Here is a 20,139-nt window from a genome sequence, read left to right on the forward strand (position 1 = left end):
CTTTATATATATTAAAAATGAGATGTATAAATTCTCCATGTTGTCTATGTTAAAGGGCACTACATTTAATATAACAGGCTTTAAAATTCAATATTGGTGCCAAATTTCTACTTAAAATATCAAAAGGCACTCTTCGCAGAATATCACTCCTATGGTGTTTTTTTTATATAATAACGTATTGGATGTCATAACTAAATGAGGGAGTCAATCTATCTCTTTCCCTTTCTATGAGAACAGGTGCAATGAGAACAACACAGGTCTCCAGATGCCTGCTCCTCTCCTGGCACAGACGGTGGAGGTCCAGAGGGAGGAGTATGGGCCGGTCGAAGTCGAGAGCGTCCTAACCGTGGGACCGTCCAACCGTAGGATGACCGTGGAGTGTGTCGCCTTCAACCTGGCCGGAGTTGGCAAAGACACCTTCGCCATGGAAGTTTCCGGTAAGAGTCAAAGCACAGTCATCCATGGCTATCCTCATGGTTACTGTCTAATCCTTAGTTCACACTCCTTGTTTCTGTGTCATCATAGTCAAGTACATGAACTGTACATGAACTGTCCGTTCATTTGTTGATTCAGATTCACATAATCTGTTACTTTAGCTACAGCTATTCATCCTCAGTTCCACATAAACCCATTCCAAAACCATTATACATAGAACATTCCGAGTGTCATCTACCCTCTCCCTCCTGACTCTCCGTCTGCTCTCTAATTGGATAGATAAAGTGTTCACCTCCACCCTATCGGGAGCAGCTGGTGTTCTGGCCTTCCTCATCCTGCTACTCATCATCCTGCTCTACAAGTACAAGCAGGTAGGACACACAACAGCCTCTGCCATATACAAAATACACTGAGAGACCAGTATGCAATCTCGTCTAAAATAAACCTTGGTAATAAATGGATATATCTATGAATAGAGTATTCACAAATATCTCTAGTTTCAAATCATTGTTTCCTTTTAGCTTTTCAAATGATTGACTAATGAACATTTCCCTCCCTTTGCAGAAACCGAGATATGAGATCCGGTGGAAGATCATCCAGGCCAGTGATGGAAACAACTACACCTTCATCGACCCAAGTCAGCTGCCATACAATGAAAAGTGGGAGTTTCCCAGGGACAAGCTCAAGCTAGGTTTGTGACCTTTTCTTAAACAGGATACTGTAGTGGTTTGGTACTTTGGAGATAGATATTCCACTCTTGTGTAATACATTGTATCTTGATTTGAAAAGGCAGTTCTTGCTGGTTGGCGAATGCATGGAATCTCAACTAAATGTACAACTATAAATTGTATTTACTTACGAAAATAAAGTATATTGACTTACAGTTACGTTTGTAAGTGATGTGTTGGCTGTGTGACCTGCAGGGAAGATCCTAGGAGCCGGGGCCTTTGGGAAGGTGGTGGAGGCCACAGCTTATGGTCTGGGGGAGGACGACAACGCGATACGAGTGGCTGTCAAGATGCTCAAAGGTCAGAATCCATTGAAAAGAGAACGCTTTTTAATCCAGGAGTAGAATTGATTAAAGCTGCAAAAATGGCTGTGATCTGAGTGGTACAGGGTAATTTCTCTCTCTCTGCAGCCAGGGCCCACTCAGATGAGAGAGAGGCTCTGATGTCAGAACTGAAGATCCTGAGTCACCTGGGACAGCACAAGAACATTGTCAACCTGCTGGGAGCCTGCACTCAGGCAGGTGAGAACGGAGCACTCTCCTTAAAATGCATGGAAAATACATATTACGTATGTATCATATCACGTATTTGAATCAAATTCGACCAACATTTTTAGCTTAAAAAATACAGTATATTTGGAAGTTTAAAATCTCTCAATTTCTATAAAATAATATTCATGAATCTTCTCTAAGGACCCGTACTGGTGATCACCGAGTACTGTAGTCATGGAGACCTTCTGAACTTCCTGCGACACAAGCAGGAGACCTTCCTGAACACTGTCATGAACATGCCAGAGGTACCAGAAGAGACCAGCGACTACAAGAACGTCTGTGAGGAGAAACAGTTCATCAGAAGGTATAGATCATATTGGCATGCACCAAGCTCATGAAAAAGCAGGTGAACTCTCAGTAACCTTTATTCAACATACAGCAGCAGCCTGGTGACGTAACCACTTTGTCTGATTAGCCTCCTCCCGAACCTCCCCCTCCCCCTCTGATCCCTTCCTCCCCTCCCCTCCCCTCTACCAGTGACAGTGGGATCTCCAGTGTGTCTTCTGATAGCTACCTGGAGATGAGGCCTGGTCCCCAGCCCGTCAACTCCTCTCTGGGTAAACAATCTGTCGCTCTACCTTCTCATTTATCAAGCACCAGTCACTGCACAAGTTTTCCATTGTATTGTTCTTTGACTAAGTTAGACATTTGGGTGGACATCGATATATTCTATTCTATTTTATTTTATTCTATTCTATTCTATCAGACTCTCTGTGTGAGGAGGGAGGGCCAGACTCATGGCCATTGGACATGGATGACCTGCTGAGGTTCTCCTATCAGGTGGCTCAAGGTCTGGACTTCCTGGCAGCCAAGAACGTGAGTCACATCAACACACAGTTTCAAAACAAAGCTTTCGAAACAAGGCTTGTGTAACTAGGCATTTTTCACAGTTTGAGATTATGTTTGGTGATAATTGGTCACACTATATATTTTTTAAATATCATCTGACAGGTAGAGATTACCCACGGGGCACAAACTGGTTAAATCAACTGTAACGGTTTTCTAGGTGTGAAGGAGAGTCGGAACAAAATGCAGCGTGTAGATTGCGATCCATGTTTAATGAACAAACGTAACACGAATCTAAATACAAACACTACAAACAATAAACGTAACGAACGAAACGAAACGAAAACCGAAACAGCCTACACTTGTGTAAACTAACAAAAACAGGAACAAGGACACTAAGGACAATCACCCACGACAAACTCAAAGAATATGGCTGCCTAAATATGGTTCCCAATCAGAGACAACGATAAACACCTGCCTCTGATTGAGAACCACTTCAGACAGCCATAGACTTAACTAGAACACCCCACTAGCTACAATCCCAATACATACACACCACATACAAAAACCCATGCCACACCCTGGCCTGACCAAATAAATAAAGATAAACACAAAATACTTCGACCAGGGCGTGACAGAACCCCCCCCTAAGGTGCGGACTCCCGAACGCACCTCAAAACAATAGGGAGGGTCCGGGTGGGCGTCTGTCCATGGTGGCGGCTCCGGCGCGGGACGTGGACCCCACTCAATCAATGTCTTAGTCCCCTCTCCTCGCGTCCTTGGATAGTCCACCCTCGCCGCCGACCATGGCCTAGTAGGTTCACCCAGAACCCCACTGGACTGAGGAGCAGATCGGGACTGAGGGGCAGCTTGTGACTGAGGGGAAGCTCGGGATTGAGGGGAAGTTCGGGAGTGAGAGGAAGCTCGGGAGTGAGAGGAAGCTCGGGAGTGAGAGGAAGCTCGGGAGTGAGAGGAAGCTCGGGAGTGAGAGGAAGCTCAGGAGTGAGTGGAAGCTCAGGCAGGTTGATGGATCTACCAGATCCTGGCTGGCTGGTGGTTTCGGCAGATCCTGGCTGACTGGCCGATCCTGGCTGACTGGCAGATCCTGGCTGACTGGCAGATCCTGGCTGACTGGTGAATCTGGGAGATCCTGGCTGACTGGCGGATCCTGGCTGACTGGCGGATCCTGACCGACTGGCAGATCCTGGCTGACTGGCAGTTCTGGCAGATCCCGGCTGACTGGCGGATCTGGAAGAGTCTGGTTGACTGGCAGATCTGGAAGAGTCTGGTTGACTGGCAGATCTGGAAGAGTCTGGTTGACTGGCAGATCTGGAAGAGTCTGGCTGACTGGCAGATCTGGAAGAGTCTGGCTGACTGGCGGATCTGGAAGAGTCTGGTTGACTGGCGGACCTGGAAGAGTCTGGTTGACTAGCAGATCTGGAAGAGTCTGGCTGACTGGCGGATCTGGAGGAGTCTGGTTGACTGGCAGATCTGGAAGAGTCTGGCTGACTGGCAGATCTGGAAGAGTCTGGTTGACTGGCGGATCTGGAAGAGTCTGGCTGACTGGCGGATCTGGAAGAGTCTGGTTGACTGGCGGATCTGGAAGAGTCTGGTTGACTAGCAGATCTGGAAGGGTCTGGTTGACTGGCAGATCTGGAAGAGTCTGGCAGATCTAGAAGAGTCTGGCTGACTGGCAGATCTGGAAGAGTCTGGCTGACTGGCAGATCTGGAAGAGTCTGGCTGACTGGCAGATCTGGAAGAGTCTGGCTGACTGACGGATCTGGAAGAGTCTGGTTGACTGGCAGATCTGGAAGAGTCTGGTTGACTGGCGGATCTGGAAGAGTCTGGCTGACTGGCAGATCTGGAAGAGTCTGGTTGACTAGCAGATCTGGAAGAGTCTGGCTGACTGGTGGATCTGGAAGAGTCTGGCTGACTGGCGAATCTGGAAGAGTCTGGCTGACTGGCAGATCTGCAAGAGTCTGGCTGACTGGCGGAACCTGGCAGACTGAAAGATCTGGCTGCTCCATGCTGACTGGCGGCTCTGGTTGCTCCACGCTGACTGGCCGCTCTGGCTGCTCCATGTAGGCTGACAGCTCTGGTGGCTTCTTACAGACTGACAGCTCTGGCGGCTCCTTGCAGACTGGCAGCTCCTTGCAGACTGACAGCTCCTTACAGACTGACAGCTCCTTGCAGACTGACAACTCCTTGCAGACTGGCAGCTCCTTGCAGACTGGCAGTTCCTTGCAGACTGGCAGCTCCTTACAGACTGACAGCTCCTTGCAGACTGACAACTCCTTGCAGACTGGCAGCTCCTTGCAGACTGGCAGCTCCTTGCAGACTGGCAGCTCCTTACAGACTGACAGCTCCTTGCAGACTGACAGCTCCTTGCAGACTGACAGCTCATTGCAGACTGACAGCTCCTTGCAGACTAACAGCTCCTTGCAGACTGGCAGTTCCTTGCAGACTGGCAGCTCCTTGCAGACTGGCAACTCCTTGCAGACTGGCAGCTCCTTGCAGACTGGCAGTTCTGGCAGATCCCGGCTGACTGGCGGATCTGGAAGAGTCTGGTTGACTGGTAGATCTGGAAGAGTCTGGTTGACTGGCAGATCTGGAAGAGTCTGGTTGACTGGCAGATCTGGAAAAGTCTGGCTGACTGGCAGATCTGGAAGAGTCTGGCAGACTGGCAGATCTGGAAGAGTCTGGTTGACTGGCGGATCTGGAAGAGTCTGGCTGACTGGCGGATCTGGAAGAGTCTGGCTGACTGGCAGATCTGGAAGAGTCTGGTTGACTAGCAGATCTGGAAGAGTCTGGCTGACTGGCGGATCTGGAAGAGTCTGGTTGACTGACAGATCTGGAAGAGTCTGGCTGACTGGCAGATCTGGAAGAGTCTGGTTGACTGGCGGATCTGGAAGAGTCTGGCTGACTGGCGGATCTGGAAGAGTCTGGTTGACTGGCGGATCTGGAAGAGTCTGGTTGACTGGTAGATCTGGAAGAGTCTGGTTGACTGGCAGATCTGGAAGAGTCTGGTTGACTGGCAGATCTGGAAAAGTCTGGCTGACTGGCAGATCTGGAAGAGTCTGGCAGACTGGCAGATCTGGAAGAGTCTGGTTGACTGGCGGATCTGGAAGAGTCTGGCTGACTGGCGGATCTGGAAGAGTCTGGCTGACTGGCAGATCTGGAAGAGTCTGGTTGACTAGCAGATCTGGAAGAGTCTGGCTGACTGGCGGATCTGGAAGAGTCTGGTTGACTGACAGATCTGGAAGAGTCTGGCTGACTGGCAGATCTGGAAGAGTCTGGTTGACTGGCGGATCTGGAAGAGTCTGGCTGACTGGCGGATCTGGAAGAGTCTGGTTGACTGGCGGATCTGGAAGAGTCTGGTTGATTGGCAGATCTGGAAGAGTCTGGTTGACTAGCAGATCTGGAAGAGTCTGGCTGACTGGTGGATCTGGAAGAGTCTGGTTGACTGGCGGATCTGGAAGAGTCTGGTTGATTGGCAGATCTGGAAGAGTCTGGTTGACTAGCAGATCTGGAAGAGTCTGGCTGACTGGTGGATCTGGGAGATCCTGGCTGACTGGCGGATCCTGGCTGACTGGCGGATCCTGACCGACTGGCAGATCCTGGCTGACTGGCAGTTCTGGCAGATCCCGGCTGACTGGCAGATCTGGAAGAGTCTGGTTGACTGGCAGATCTGGAAGAGTCTGGTTGACTGGCAGATCTGGAAGAGTCTGGCTGACTGGCAGATCTGGAAGAGTCTGGCTGACTGGCGGATCTGGAAGAGTCTGGTTGACTGGCGGACCTGGAAGAGTCTGGTTGACTAGCAGATCTGGAAGAGTCTGGCTGACTGCCGGATCTGGAGGAGTCTGGTTGACTGGCAGATCTGGAAGAGTCTGGCTGACTGGCAGATCTGGAAGAGTCTGGTTGACTGGCGGATCTGGAAGAGTCTGGCTGACTGGCGGATCTGGAAGAGTCTGGTTGACTGGCGGATCTGGAAGAGTCTGGTTGACTAGCAGATCTGGAAGGGTCTGGTTGACTGGCAGATCTGGAAGAGTCTGGCAGATCTAGAAGAGTCTGGCTGACTGGCAGATCTGGAAGAGTCTGGCTGACTGGCAGATCTGGAAGAGTCTGGCTGACTGGCAGATCTGGAAGAGTCTGGCTGACTGACGGATCTGGAAGAGTCTGGTTGACTGGCGGATCTGGAAGAGTCTGGTTGACTGGCGGATCTGGAAGAGTCTGGTTGACTGGCAGATCTGGAAGAGTCTGGTTGACTAGCAGATCTGGAAGAGTCTGGCTGACTGGTGGATCTGGAAGAGTCTGGCTGACTGGCGAATCTGGAAGAGTCTGGCTGACTGGCAGATCTGCAAGAGTCTGGCTGACTGGCGGAACCTGGCAGACTGAAAGATCTGGCTGCTCCATGCTGACTGGCGGCTCTGGTTGCTCCACGCTGACTGGCCGCTCTGGCTGCTCCATGTAGGCTGACAGCTCTGGTGGCTTCTTACAGACTGACAGCTCTGGCGGCTCCTTGCAGACTGGCAGCTCCTTGCAGACTGACAGCTCCTTACAGACTGACAGCTCCTTGCAGACTGACAACTCCTTGCAGACTGGCAGCTCCTTGCAGACTGGCAGTTCCTTGCAGACTGGCAGCTCCTTACAGACTGACAGCTCCTTGCAGACTGACAACTCCTTGCAGACTGGCAGCTCCTTGCAGACTGGCAGCTCCTTGCAGACTGGCAGCTCCTTACAGACTGACAGCTCCTTGCAGACTGACAGCTCCTTGCAGACTGACAGCTCATTGCAGACTGACAGCTCCTTGCAGACTAACAGCTCCTTGCAGACTGGCAGTTCCTTGCAGACTGGCAGCTCCTTGCAGACTGGCAACTCCTTGCAGACTGGCAGCTCCTTGCAGACTGGCAGTTCTGGCAGATCCCGGCTGACTGGCGGATCTGGAAGAGTCTGGTTGACTGGTAGATCTGGAAGAGTCTGGTTGACTGGCAGATCTGGAAGAGTCTGGTTGACTGGCAGATCTGGAAAAGTCTGGCTGACTGGCAGATCTGGAAGAGTCTGGCAGACTGGCAGATCTGGAAGAGTCTGGTTGACTGGCGGATCTGGAAGAGTCTGGCTGACTGGCGGATCTGGAAGAGTCTGGCTGACTGGCAGATCTGGAAGAGTCTGGTTGACTAGCAGATCTGGAAGAGTCTGGCTGACTGGCGGATCTGGAAGAGTCTGGTTGACTGACAGATCTGGAAGAGTCTGGCTGACTGGCAGATCTGGAAGAGTCTGGTTGACTGGCGGATCTGGAAGAGTCTGGCTGACTGGCGGATCTGGAAGAGTCTGGTTGACTGGCGGATCTGGAAGAGTCTGGTTGACTGGTAGATCTGGAAGAGTCTGGTTGACTGGCAGATCTGGAAGAGTCTGGTTGACTGGCAGATCTGGAAAAGTCTGGCTGACTGGCAGATCTGGAAGAGTCTGGCAGACTGGCAGATCTGGAAGAGTCTGGTTGACTGGCGGATCTGGAAGAGTCTGGCTGACTGGCGGATCTGGAAGAGTCTGGCTGACTGGCAGATCTGGAAGAGTCTGGTTGACTAGCAGATCTGGAAGAGTCTGGCTGACTGGCGGATCTGGAAGAGTCTGGTTGACTGACAGATCTGGAAGAGTCTGGCTGACTGGCAGATCTGGAAGAGTCTGGTTGACTGGCGGATCTGGAAGAGTCTGGCTGACTGGCGGATCTGGAAGAGTCTGGTTGACTGGCGGATCTGGAAGAGTCTGGTTGATTGGCAGATCTGGAAGAGTCTGGTTGACTAGCAGATCTGGAAGAGTCTGGCTGACTGGTGGATCTGGAAGAGTCTGGCTGACTGGCGAATCTGGAAGAGTCTGGCTGACTGGCAGATCTGCAAGAGTCTGGCTGACTGGCGGAACCTGGCAGACTGAAAGATCTGGCTGCTCCATGCTGACTGGCGGCTCTGGTTGCTCCACGCTGACTGGCCGCTCTGGCTGCTCCATGTAGGCTGACAGCTCTGGTGGCTTCTTACAGACTGACAGCTCTGGCGGCTCCTTGCAGACTGGCAGCTCCTTGCAGACTGACAGCTCCTTACAGACTGACAGCTCCTTGCAGACTGGCAGCTCCTTGCAGACTGGCAGTTCCTTGCAGACTGGCAGTTCCTTGCAGACTGGCAGCTCCTTGCAGACTGGCAGCTCCATGCAGACTGGCAGCTCCTTACAGACTGACAGCTCCTTGATAACTGACAGCTCATTGCAGACTGACAGCTCCTTGCAGACTAACAGCTCCTTGCAGACTGGCAGTTCCTTGCAGACTGGCAGCTCCTTGCAGACTGGCAGCTCCTTGCAGACTGGCAGCTCCTTGCAGACTGGCAGTTCTGGCAGATCCCGGCTGACTGGCGGATCTGGAAGAGTCTGGTTGACTGGCAGATCTGGAAGAGTCTGGTTGACTGGCAGATCTGGAAGAGTCTGGTTGACTGGCAGATCTGGAAGAGTCTGGCTGACTGGCGGATCTGGAAGAGTCTGGTTGACTGGCGGATCTGGAAGAGTCTGGTTGACTAGCAGATCTGGAAGAGTCTGGCTGACTGGCGGATCTGGAAGAGTCTGGTTGACTGGCAGATCTATAAGAGTCTGGCTGACTGGCAGATCTGGAAGAGTCTGGCTGACTGGCGGATCTGGAAGAGTCTGGTTGACTGGCGGATCTGGAAGAGTCTGGCTGACTGGCGGATCTGGAAGAGTCTGGTTGACTGGCGGATCTGGAAGAGTCTGGTTGACTAGCAGATCTGGAAGAGTCTGGTTGACTGGCAGATCTGGAAGAGTCTGGCAGATCTAGAAGAGTCTGGCTGACAGCTCCTTGCAGACTGACAGCTCCTTGCAGACTGGCAGTTCCTTGCAGACTGGCAGCTCCTTGCAGACTGGCAGCTCCTTGCAGACTGGCAGCTCCTTGCAGACTGGCAGCTCTGGCTGCTCCATGCACACTGACAGCTCTGGCTGCTTCATGCAGACTGACAGCTCTGGCTGCTCCATGCAGACTGACAGCTCTGGCTGCTTCATGCAGACTGACATCTCTGGCTGCTTCATGCAGACCGACAGCTCTGGCTGCTCCATGCAGGCTGGCAGCTCTGCCTGCGCTGAACAGGCAGGAGACTCCAGCAGCGCAGGAGAGGAGAAAGGCTCCGACAGCGCTGGAGAAGTGGGAGACTCCGACAGCGCAGGAGAGGCGAGGCGCACTGTAGGCCTGATGCGTGGTGCTGGTACTGGTGGTACTGGACCGAGGACACGCACAGGAAGCCTGGTGCGGGAGCTGCTACCGGAGGGCTGGGGTGTGGAGGTGGTACTGGATAGACCGGACCGTGCAGGCGCACTGGAGCTCTTGAGCACCGAGCCTGCCCAACCTTACCTGGCTCGATGCCCACTCTAGCCCGGCCGATACGAGGAGCTGGAATATACCGCACCGGGCGATGCACCCGCACTGGGGACACCGTGCGCACCACTGCATAACACGGTGCCTGCCCGGTCTCTCTAGCCCCCCGGTAAGCACAGGGAGTTTGCGCTGATCTCCTACCTGGCATAGCCATACTCCCTGTGAGCCCCCCAAAACATTTTTTGGGGCTGACTCTCGGGCTTCCATCTGCTCTGCCGTGCTAGCTCCTCATAATGCCGCCTCTCTGCTTTTGCTGCCTCCAGCTCGGCTTTGGGGCGACAATAATCTCCAGGCTGTTCCCAGGGTCCTTTCCCGTCTAGAATCTCCTCCCAAGTCCATTTCTCCAAGTAGTGCAGCCTCTCCCACTGTAGTTGCTGCTGCTCCTGCTGCTGCTGCTGCTGCTGCTGCTGCCTCTGTTGCCTCTCCTGCGGCTCCTGCCTGTTGACACGCTGCTTGGTCCGGTTGTGGTAGGTGTTTCTGTAACGGTTTTCTAGGTGTGAAGGAGAGTCGGACCAAAATGCAGTGTGTAGATTGCGATCCATGTTTAATGAACAAACGTAACACGAATCTAAATACAAACACTACAAACAATAAACGTAACGAACGAAACGAAACGAAAACTGAAACAGCCTATACTTGTGTAAACTAACAAAAACAGGAACAAGGACACTTCTGTAAGTCTTCACAAGGTTTTCACACACTGTTGCTGGTATTTTGGCCCATTCCTCCATGTAGATCTCCTCTAGAGCAGTGATGTTTTGGGGCTGTTGCTGAGCAACACGGACTTTCAACTCCCTCCAAAGATTTTCTATGGGGTTGAGATCTGGAGACTAGCTAGGCCACTCCAGGACCATGAAACGCTTCTTACGAAGAAGAAGAGTCTGGCTGACTGGCAGATCTGGAAGAGTCTGGCTGACTGGCAGATCTGGAAGAGTCTGGCTGACTGGCAGATCTGGAAGAGTCTGGCTGACTGACAGATCTGGAAGAGTCTGGTTGACTGGCGAATCTGGAAGAGTCTGGTTGACTGGCGGATCTGGAAGAGTCTGGTTGACTGGCAGATCTGGAAGAGTCTGGTTGACTAGCAGATCTGGAAGAGTCTGGCTGACTGGTGGATCTGGGAGAGTCTGGCTGACTGGCGAATCTGGAAGAGTCTGGCTGACTGGCAGATCTGGAAGAGTCTGGCTGACTGGCGGAACCTGGCAGACTGAAAGATCTGGCTGCTCCATGCTGACTGGCGGCTCTGGCTGCTCCACGCTGACTGGCGGCTCTGGCTGCTCCATGTAGGCTGACAGCTCTGGCGGCTTCTTACACACTGACATCTCTGGCGGCTCCTTGCAGACTGGCAGCTCCTTGCAGACTGACAGCTCCTTACAGACTGACAGCTCCTTGCAGACTGACAGCTCCTTGCAGACTGGCAGCTCCTTGCAGACTGGCAGTTCCTTGCAGACTGGCAGCTCCGTGCAGACTGGCAGCTCCTTGCAGACTGGCAGCTCCTTACAGACTGACAGCTCCTTGCAGACTGACAGCTCCTTGCAGACTGACAGCTCCTTGCAGACTGGCAGTTCCTTGCAGACTGGCAGCTCCTTGCAGACTGGCTGCTCTGGCTGCTCCATGCACACTGACAGCTCTGGCTGCTTCATGCAGACTGACATCTCTGGCTGCTTCATGCAGACTGACATCTCTGGCTGCTTCATGCAGACTGACAACTCTGGCTGCTCCATGCAGACCGACAGCTCTGGCTGCTCCATGCAGACTGACAGCTCTGGCTGCTTCATGCAGACTGACAGCTCTGGCTGCTCCATGCAGACCGACAGCTCTGGCTGCTCCATGCAGGCTGGCAGCTCTGCCTGCGCTGAACAGGCAGGAGACTCCAGCAGCGCTGTAGAGGAAGAAGGCTCTAGCTGCGCTGAACAGGCGGGAGACTCTGGCAGCGCAGGAGAGGAGAAAGGCTCCGACAGCGCTGGAGAAGTGGGAGACTCCGACAGCGCAGGAGAGGCGAGGCGCACTGTAGGCCTGATGCGTGGTGCTGGTACTGGTGGTACTGGACCGAGGACACGCACAGGAAGCCTGGTGCGGGGAGCTGCTACCGGAGGGCTGGGGTGTGGAGGTGGTACTGGATAGACCGGACCGTGCAGGCGCACTGGAGCTCTTGAGCACCGAGCCTGCCCAACCTTACCTGGCTCGATGCCCACTCTAGCCCGGCCGATACGAGGAGCTGGAATATACCGCACCGGGCGATGCACCCGCACTGGGGACACCGTGCGCACCACTGCATAACACGGTGCCTGCCCGGTCTCTCTAGCCCCCCGGTAAGCACAGGGAGTTTGCGCTGATCTCCTACCTGGCATAGCCATACTCCCTGTGAGCCCCCCCAAAACATTTTTTTGGGGCTGACTCTCGGGCTTCCATCCGCTCTGCCGTGCTAGCTCCTCATAATGCCGCCTCTCTGCTTTTGCTGCCTCCAGCTCGGCTTTGGGGCGACAATAATCTCCAGGCTGTTCCCAGGGTCCTTTCCCGTCTAGAATCTCCTCCCAAGTCCATTTCTCCAAGTAGTGCAGCCTCTCCCACTGTAGTTGCTGCTGCTCCTGCTGCTGCTGCTGCTGCCTCTGTTGCCTCTCCTGCGGCTCCTGCCTGTTGACACGCTGCTTGGTCCGGTTGTGGTGGGTGATTCTGTAACGGTTTTCTAGGTGTGAAGGAGAGTTGGACCAAAATGCAGCGTGTAGATTGCGATCCATGTTTAACAAACGTAACACGAATCTAAATACAAACACTACAAACAATAAACGTAACGAACGAAACGAAAACTGAAACAGCCTATACTTGTGTAAACTAACAAAAACAGGAACAAGGACACTTCTGTAAGTCTTCACAAGGTTTTCACACACTGTTGCTGGTATTTTGGCCCATTCCTCCATGTAGATCTCCTCTAGAGCAGTGATGTTTTGGGGCTGTTGCTGAGCAACACGGACTTTCAACTCCCTCCAAAGATTTTCTATGGGGTTGAGATCTGGAGACTAACTAGGCCACTCCAGGACCATGAAACGCTTCTTACGAAGCCACTCCTTCGTTGCCCGGGTGGTGTGTTTGGGATCATTGTCATGCTGAAAGACCCAGCCACGTTTCATCTTCAATGCCCTTGCTGATGGAAGGAGGTTTTCACTCAAAATCTCACGATACATGGCCCCATTCATTCTTTCCTTTACACGGATCAGTCGTCCTGGTCCCTTTGCAGAAAAACAGCCCCAAAGCATGATGTTTCCACCCCCATGCTTCAAAGTAGGTATGGTGTTCTTTGGATGCAACTCAGCATTCTTTGTCCTCCAAACACGACGAGTTGAGTTTTTACCAAAAAGTTCTATTTTGGTTTCATCTGACCATATGACATTCTCCCAATCTTCTTCTGGATCATCCAAATGCTCTCTAGCAAACTTCAGATGGACCTGGACATGTACTGGCTTAAGCAGGGGGACACGTCTGACACTGCAGGATTTGAGTCCCTGGCGGCGTAGTGTGTTACTGATGGTAGGCTTTGTTACTTTGGTCCCAGCTCTCTGCAGGTCATTCACTAGGTCCCCCCGTGTGGTTCTGGGATTTTTGCTCACCGTTCTTGTGATCATTTTGACCCCACGGGGTGAGATCTTGCGTGGAGCCCCAGATCGAGAGAGATTATCAGTAGTCTTGTATGTCTTCCATTTCCTAATAATTGCTCCCACAGTTGATTTCTTCAAACCAATCTGCTTACCTATTGCAGATTCAGTCTTCCCAGCCTGGTGCAGGTCTACAATTTTGTTTCTGGTGTCCTTTGACAGCTCTTTGGTTTTGGCCATAGTGAAGTTTGGAGTGTGACAGTTTGAGGTTGTGGACAGGTGTCTTTTATACTGATAACAAGTTCAAACAGGTGCCATTAATACAGGTAACGAGTGGAGGACAGAGGCGCCTCTTAAAGAAGAAGTTACAGGTCTGTGAGAGCCAGAAATCTTGCTTGTTTGTAGGTGACCAAATACTTATTTTCCACCATAATTTGCAAATAAATTCATTAAAAATCCTACAATGTGATTTTCTGGATTTTTTCCCCCTTGTTTTGTCTGTCATAGTTGAAGTGTACCTATGATGAAAATTACAGGCCTCTCTCATCTTTTTAAGTGGGAGAACTTGCACAATTGGTGGCTGACTAAATACTTTTTTGCCCCACTGTACATACAGGTAGGGGTAAAGGGATTAGGCAACAGGATAGAAAATAAACAGTAGCAGCAGAGTATGTGATGAGTCAAAAGAGTTAGTTCAAAAAGGGCCAAATCAAATAGTCCATCCTGATGTACTTTGTGCCCCCTCAGATTTTTGGGGTGCATGACGCCCCTGGTTTACTGCAACAATAGATGTCTACTTATGTAATCATTGAAACTGTACATGTTCATGGTCTCAGATCAGTGGAAATCTTGGCATTACTCACTTGTACCATGTACTTTAATGTAATATCAACTGCAATCCAGGTTATTTTGTTGTGCTATTAGATGAAGCACAGTGATAATCGTTGGACTAGTAACTGGAAGGTTGCAAGTTCAGACCCCCGAGCTGACAAGGTACAAATCTGTCGTTCTGCCCCTGAACAGGCAGTTAACCCACTGTTCCTAGGCCGTCATTGAAAATTAGAATTTGTTCTTAACTGACTTGCCTGGTTAAATAAAGGTAAAATTAAATTAAAATAAATAACCCATTAAGTTGTTGTATAAATACACAAAATATCAAATCAAACTTGATTTGCCACATGCGCCGAATACACCAAGTGTAGACTTTACCATGAAATGCTTACTTACAAGCCCATAACCAACAGTGCAGTTCAAGACGAAGAAAATATTTACCAAGTAGGCTAAAGTAAAAAGTAATTATAAAAAGTAACACAATAAGAATAACAATAACGAGGCTATATACAGGGGGCACCGGTACTGAGAGAGTGTGCAGGGGTACAGGGTAGTTGAGGTAATCTGATTTTTATGAATCGTTCAGCAGTCTAATGGCTTGGGGGTAGAAGCTGTTGAGGAGCTTTTTGGTCAGCTTGCCGTGCGGAAGCAGAGAGTCTATAACTTGGGTGACATGAGTCTCTGACAATTGTATGGGCTTTCATCTGACATCACCTATTATTTACGACCTAGATGGCAGGAAGCTTGGCCCCAGTGATGTACAGGGCCGTTCGCACTACCCTCTGTAGCGCCTTACGGTCAGATGCCGAGCAGTTGCCATACCAGGCAGTGATGCAACCGGTCAGGATGCTCTCAATGGTGTAGCTGTAGAACCTTAAGTACACGTCCTGGTAATCCGTCTGACCCACTGGCTTTGTGAATGTTGACCTGTTTCAAGGTTTTGTTCACATCGGTTTCCGAGAGCGTTATCACACAGTCATCCAGAACAGCTGGTGCTCTCGTGCAAGCTTCAATGTTGCTTGCCTCGATGCGAGCATAAAAGGCATTTAGCTCGTCTGGTAGGCTCGCGTCACTAGGCAACTCGCCTCTGGGTTTGTCTTTGTAGTCTGTAATAGTTTTCCAGCCTTGCCACATCCGAAGAGCCGGTGTAGTAGGATTCAATCTTAATCCTGTATTGACACTTTGCTTGTTTGATGGTTCGTCTGAGGGCATAGCGGGATTTATTCTAAGCATCCGGATTAGTCTCCCACTCCTTGAAAGCGGCAGCTCTAGCCTTTAGCTCGATGCGGATGTTGCCTGTATGGCTTCTGGTTGGGATATGTTCGTACAGTCACTGTGGGATGACATCATCTATGCACTTATTGATGAAGCCGATGGCTGATGTGGTGTATTCCTCAATGCCATTAGATGAATCCCGGAACATATTCCAGTCTGTGCTAGCAAAACAGTCCTATAGTGTAGCATCCGCATCATCTGACCACTTCCGTATTGAGCGAGTCACTGGTACTTCCTGCTTTAGTTTTTGCTTGTAAGCAGGAATCAGGAGGATAGAATTGTGGTCAGATTTGCCAAGTGGAGGGCGGGAGAGAGCTTTGTATGCATCTCTCTGTGTATCTGACTGTATTCCCAATTGAACGTTAGTGTGGTTTAAATGGTTGAAAGCGCAGTGATAATACATTTATGTCAAAACTAAACCAAAAATCTGAAATAGATTTTCCATTGGAATTGGGTTGTCCTTTTAGATCAGGGGTCTTCAACCCTTTCTTGCCCAGGGACCCCCTCCCAGGCAACCCAGCGACCCAGGGACTCCCATTATACGTTACCAGGCAAATGTGACCCCCGTCAATTTTTTGTATTTTTTATTTATTTATTATTTAGGGGTCATATGTTAGCAAAAAACATATAATTCACATGTCAGGTGAATTATAATGGCAAGGAGATGTGATCAACATTTTAAAATGAAAAGATTTGGTAGATAGTTTTTCATTATGTTGACCTCCCCACATTATAACAAGAAGATTCTAACAGCCTATTAGCTAGAAAGGTAACGCCAAACACATTTTCACTAAGAACAGTTATTTAGCTGGTTAAACAAAGGTTAGCAATAGTGTTGGCAAAAATGAATGTCCAAGTCAAGAAAGCTTACCAGCAGCCAGCGGTACTTGCCTCACTGGTAGCCTATTGACGGGTAGCCTATTGACTGGTAGCCTATTGACTGGTAGCCTATTGACTGGTAGCCTATTGACTGGTAGCCTATTGACTGGTAACCTATTGACTGGTAGCCTATTGTCTGGTAGCCTATTGACTGGTAGCCTATTGACTGGTAACCTATTGACTGGTAGCCTATTGACTGGTAGCTTATTAGCAGGTGCTTTTTCAAGGCTTATGTGAGATACTCCAGTGAGTGTGATCAGCTCCAGTGAGTGTAAATTGCTCAATATTAGGAGTTGAGAAACAAAGTCGACATCATTATAGATAATATATTCTCCTCTTTTCTACTGTAGGTATGTAATTCAAAATGTGTTTTGTCTGTTGTTGCTCGCGCTATTTATCAAAACATTGAAAATAAAAAATATTTTTTCAACTTTTTAATTTAAACAAATATTTTTGCAGTACCTTTGCTTTAGCCATGGACCCCTGGTCCAATACCCCTGTTTTAAATTGTGGAAAGTGTAGTGATAACACATTGGGAATTCATCTAACTGTTGGCTGTCTGTTTGAGTGGGTGAAAATATGTTGGAATCTCATTGATCAACATATCTAGCAAGTATTACACAATTCCCCATGTTGTCATGATGTGGTGTGCCCAGTGGATAGAGATGAGAGCTCTTTGTGAGGTTGTGGTAAGCCACTATAAGTGATCCTCTCTCTGTCTGTCTCTTTCTCTCAGTGTATTCACCGGGATGTTGCAGCCAGGAACGTCCTCCTGACAGACCGCCGTGTGGCTAAGATCTGTGACTTCGGCCTGGCACGTGACATCATGAATGACTCCAACTATGTGGTGAAGGGCAATGTGAGCGAACAACAACAACCTCAAATGAACAACCACCTCAATAACAACATTTTCTGTGTCAGTAACAACTATTTCATGTGTTTAGTAAGGGCCCGGGCCTGGGTTTCTACTACACTATATGGAATTGTTTTAAGATGGTCATACCAAGAATCATTTAGATATTTGAATTTAGAATTTTAGGCCCCTTGTCAGTATATACAAAATATTTACCAAAATGATGAAACATTGAATTTGGCCTGACTGCTATTATCCCATAGAAACACATTGAATAATTGTACATGGAACATGTACATTGTACATGGAAAAACAGATTGTAAAAAATAAATCAAAGGAAGTTTGTTTGGAAGTGTCCCATATCTGAGAAATATAAGAAAGATCAGGAAACTATTATAGTTTTGTTTAACCATATTTAGCCCCTTTATTAGGCACTAAACTACTTTAATATAGAGTATACTGTATACCTTTGTTTCCTGGTTAAACTCAAGGTTAAATAAATAAAATACTTCCATTCATTTTATAAACTTCCGGGGGACCTTCAGACGAGCCTTGTGATGCTTGTGGGTGTCCTAGAGCGTTTGTGAGAGTCTCGCCTTTCGATGGTGAGTGTTGAGCCCAAACTGTTCAGACACTACAGACAGAAGTTGGTAGATCAGCGGTACCGACTTCAGACGAGTCCCATGGCGCTTGTGGGGGTCAAAACGGAGAACACCATCGTGTTTGTGAGAGTCTCAACTTTCTAAACCAAACTGAACCATTCTCCTGGTCTGACAAACACCACTGTAGCTCTGCCACCTTCCACCGCAGATGCGGAAGGCCGACATGGGCGGATGTGGTGGACTGAGTCTATGCAAAACAGATATACAGATATATCAAGCTTAAACAGACATATTTTAATGGGGACTTTTGTATTAAGCTAATTGAAGTACACGTCGCGCTGACTTCGACTCTAGGGGGAAAAGGTCAAGACAGTCCATATCTCTGTTGCCTGTAGTCATGGCAATTGTAGTTTGCTTTTGAGGTTGTGTTGCGTATTAAATATAAACTGTTAAATATACACATTTTAATATGTATTTCCTCACACTATGTGTCTGTAGGCGCGTCTGCCAGTGAAGTGGATGGCTCCAGAGAGTATTTTTGATTGTCTCTACACTGTCCAGAGTGACGTCTGGTCCTATGGGATCCTGCTATGGGAGATCTTCTCTCTAGGTGAGCTGGCATAAACATGCATATCTTAACACAGTGGAAATTGACATCTCAATGTCAAAGTCATTCAGTCGTTCTTCTTAAATTGATTGTGTTTTGTTTAATTTCTGTAGGAAAGAGCCCCTACCCCAGTATCCTGGTGGACACCAAATTCTACAAGATGATAGAGTCTGGTTATCAAATGTCCCGGCCAGACTTTGCCCCTCCAGAGATGTAAGTTACACATTAAGGTCTTTTAGGTTTCAATAACCTTGTCCCCATGCTAAAATGAGGCGGAAGTTTTTAAGATTTAAAGCACCATATTTTTCCCCACTGAGTAAGCCTAGCTTCATTGAGATACAGATTCATGCATATTACAATATCCTTTTATATTTTTCTGGAATACTTAACAAAGACCCCCTATATTCCAATCATACTCCTTTTTCAGCATTTATGATAAAAATAAATATATTTATTGTGCCTTTTATTAATGCATTAAGCATGGCCGATTCCAGATTACTTCCTCTGAGACCCAAGTTACAAAGCTCCCCTCAAACATCAAACACACCACAGAAACAAGAAATAAATAGTGTATTTTTCCCCCGAGGCTCTGCACATCTGTGAGTGTCAATTTTCCGTGGTTGTCCATGGTTGTACCCAGAATATTTGTGTTGTGAGGCCAGAGACAGATAGACAGAGGCTACAGAGACTGAGTTATAACCTAGTCATCAGGGACCCTTTGTGTGGGGGTAAGTTAGTCCTCGATCAGGCATGGTACTGTGTGGTGGTGAGGTAGTCCTTGATCAACCATGGTTCTGTGTGGGGGTGAGTTAGTCCTCTGTCAGGCATGGTTCTGCGTGTTAGCCACATGATCAGCAGGCTGGAGTCCGGAACAGTGTCATTTCACAGCCCAGGCAGGGAGAAGACTGGTGGGACTGTGGTGGCGTTTATGGGGGGTGCCTCTCTGTGCGTCACAATCAACCATGCTTATCATTGTAGTGTCTAGAGACATAGAACACTTTTTGACCAAACTTTGGGATTGTAAGTAGTACAAAGCAGAAGTATGGCAGGTGAAAAGTACACCTTACAGTAGCAACAGTCATCCAAATTGTTAAAAGGTTTTAAAAACAATTATAGGAAATGAAACAGTTGGACAATGGATGAAGATACTTCAAACCTTTAGAATGTTTAAAGGCACGGGATAATTTAAAGGCACGGGATAATAGGCGTGTGTGTCTTCTCTAAATAAACAATTGAAATAGGGCTGCAATGCAACACATTAAAGCAGAACCTTTACATGTTTATGTTTCATAATCATCACAGTTAAAACAGGAGAGCAATATCTATCTGGTAAAGTCCACAAAACATAGATTTACAGTATAAAACAAACAGTTGGATGGTCACACTATTGATTCAGGAGGACAGTTACCACAGCCGTCGCCAAGAGAACAAGAGTGTGTGCCGCCATTTCAGCACCACCAGCTGGCTGGACAGAGCCTCTCCAGCCGTCTATAGCGGACCAGCATTCAAATCAAATCAAATTGTATTTGTAACATGCGCCGAATACAACAGGTGTAGTAGACCTTACAGTGAAATGCTTACTTACAAG

At 48.9% G+C, this 20,139-nt stretch overlaps 1 protein-coding gene across 3 annotated transcripts in view; it reads left to right on the plus strand.

Moving 5' to 3' along the window:
* Positions 1–20,139, plus strand: part of LOC112256097 (macrophage colony-stimulating factor 1 receptor 1) — a 35,553-nt gene that overhangs the window by 10,439 nt on the left and 4,975 nt on the right. For all 3 annotated transcript variants that reach the window (XM_024429085.2, XM_024429084.2, XM_024429083.2), the window contains exons 10-20: positions 238–437; positions 715–806; positions 1,000–1,126; positions 1,359–1,463; positions 1,574–1,684; positions 1,856–2,018; positions 2,192–2,271; positions 2,421–2,530; positions 17,226–17,348; positions 18,443–18,554; positions 18,665–18,764. In XM_024429085.2, coding sequence (XP_024284853.1) covers positions 238–437; positions 715–806; positions 1,000–1,126; positions 1,359–1,463; positions 1,574–1,684; positions 1,856–2,018; positions 2,192–2,271; positions 2,421–2,530; positions 17,226–17,348; positions 18,443–18,554; positions 18,665–18,764 — 1,323 coding nt within the window. The remainder of the gene's footprint in view (positions 1–237; positions 438–714; positions 807–999; positions 1,127–1,358; positions 1,464–1,573; positions 1,685–1,855; positions 2,019–2,191; positions 2,272–2,420; positions 2,531–17,225; positions 17,349–18,442; positions 18,555–18,664; positions 18,765–20,139) is intronic.

Source organism: Oncorhynchus tshawytscha, linkage group LG08 (assembly GCF_018296145.1).
Source record: "Oncorhynchus tshawytscha isolate Ot180627B linkage group LG08, Otsh_v2.0, whole genome shotgun sequence".
NCBI classification, from domain to species: Eukaryota; Metazoa; Chordata; class Actinopteri; order Salmoniformes; family Salmonidae; genus Oncorhynchus; species Oncorhynchus tshawytscha.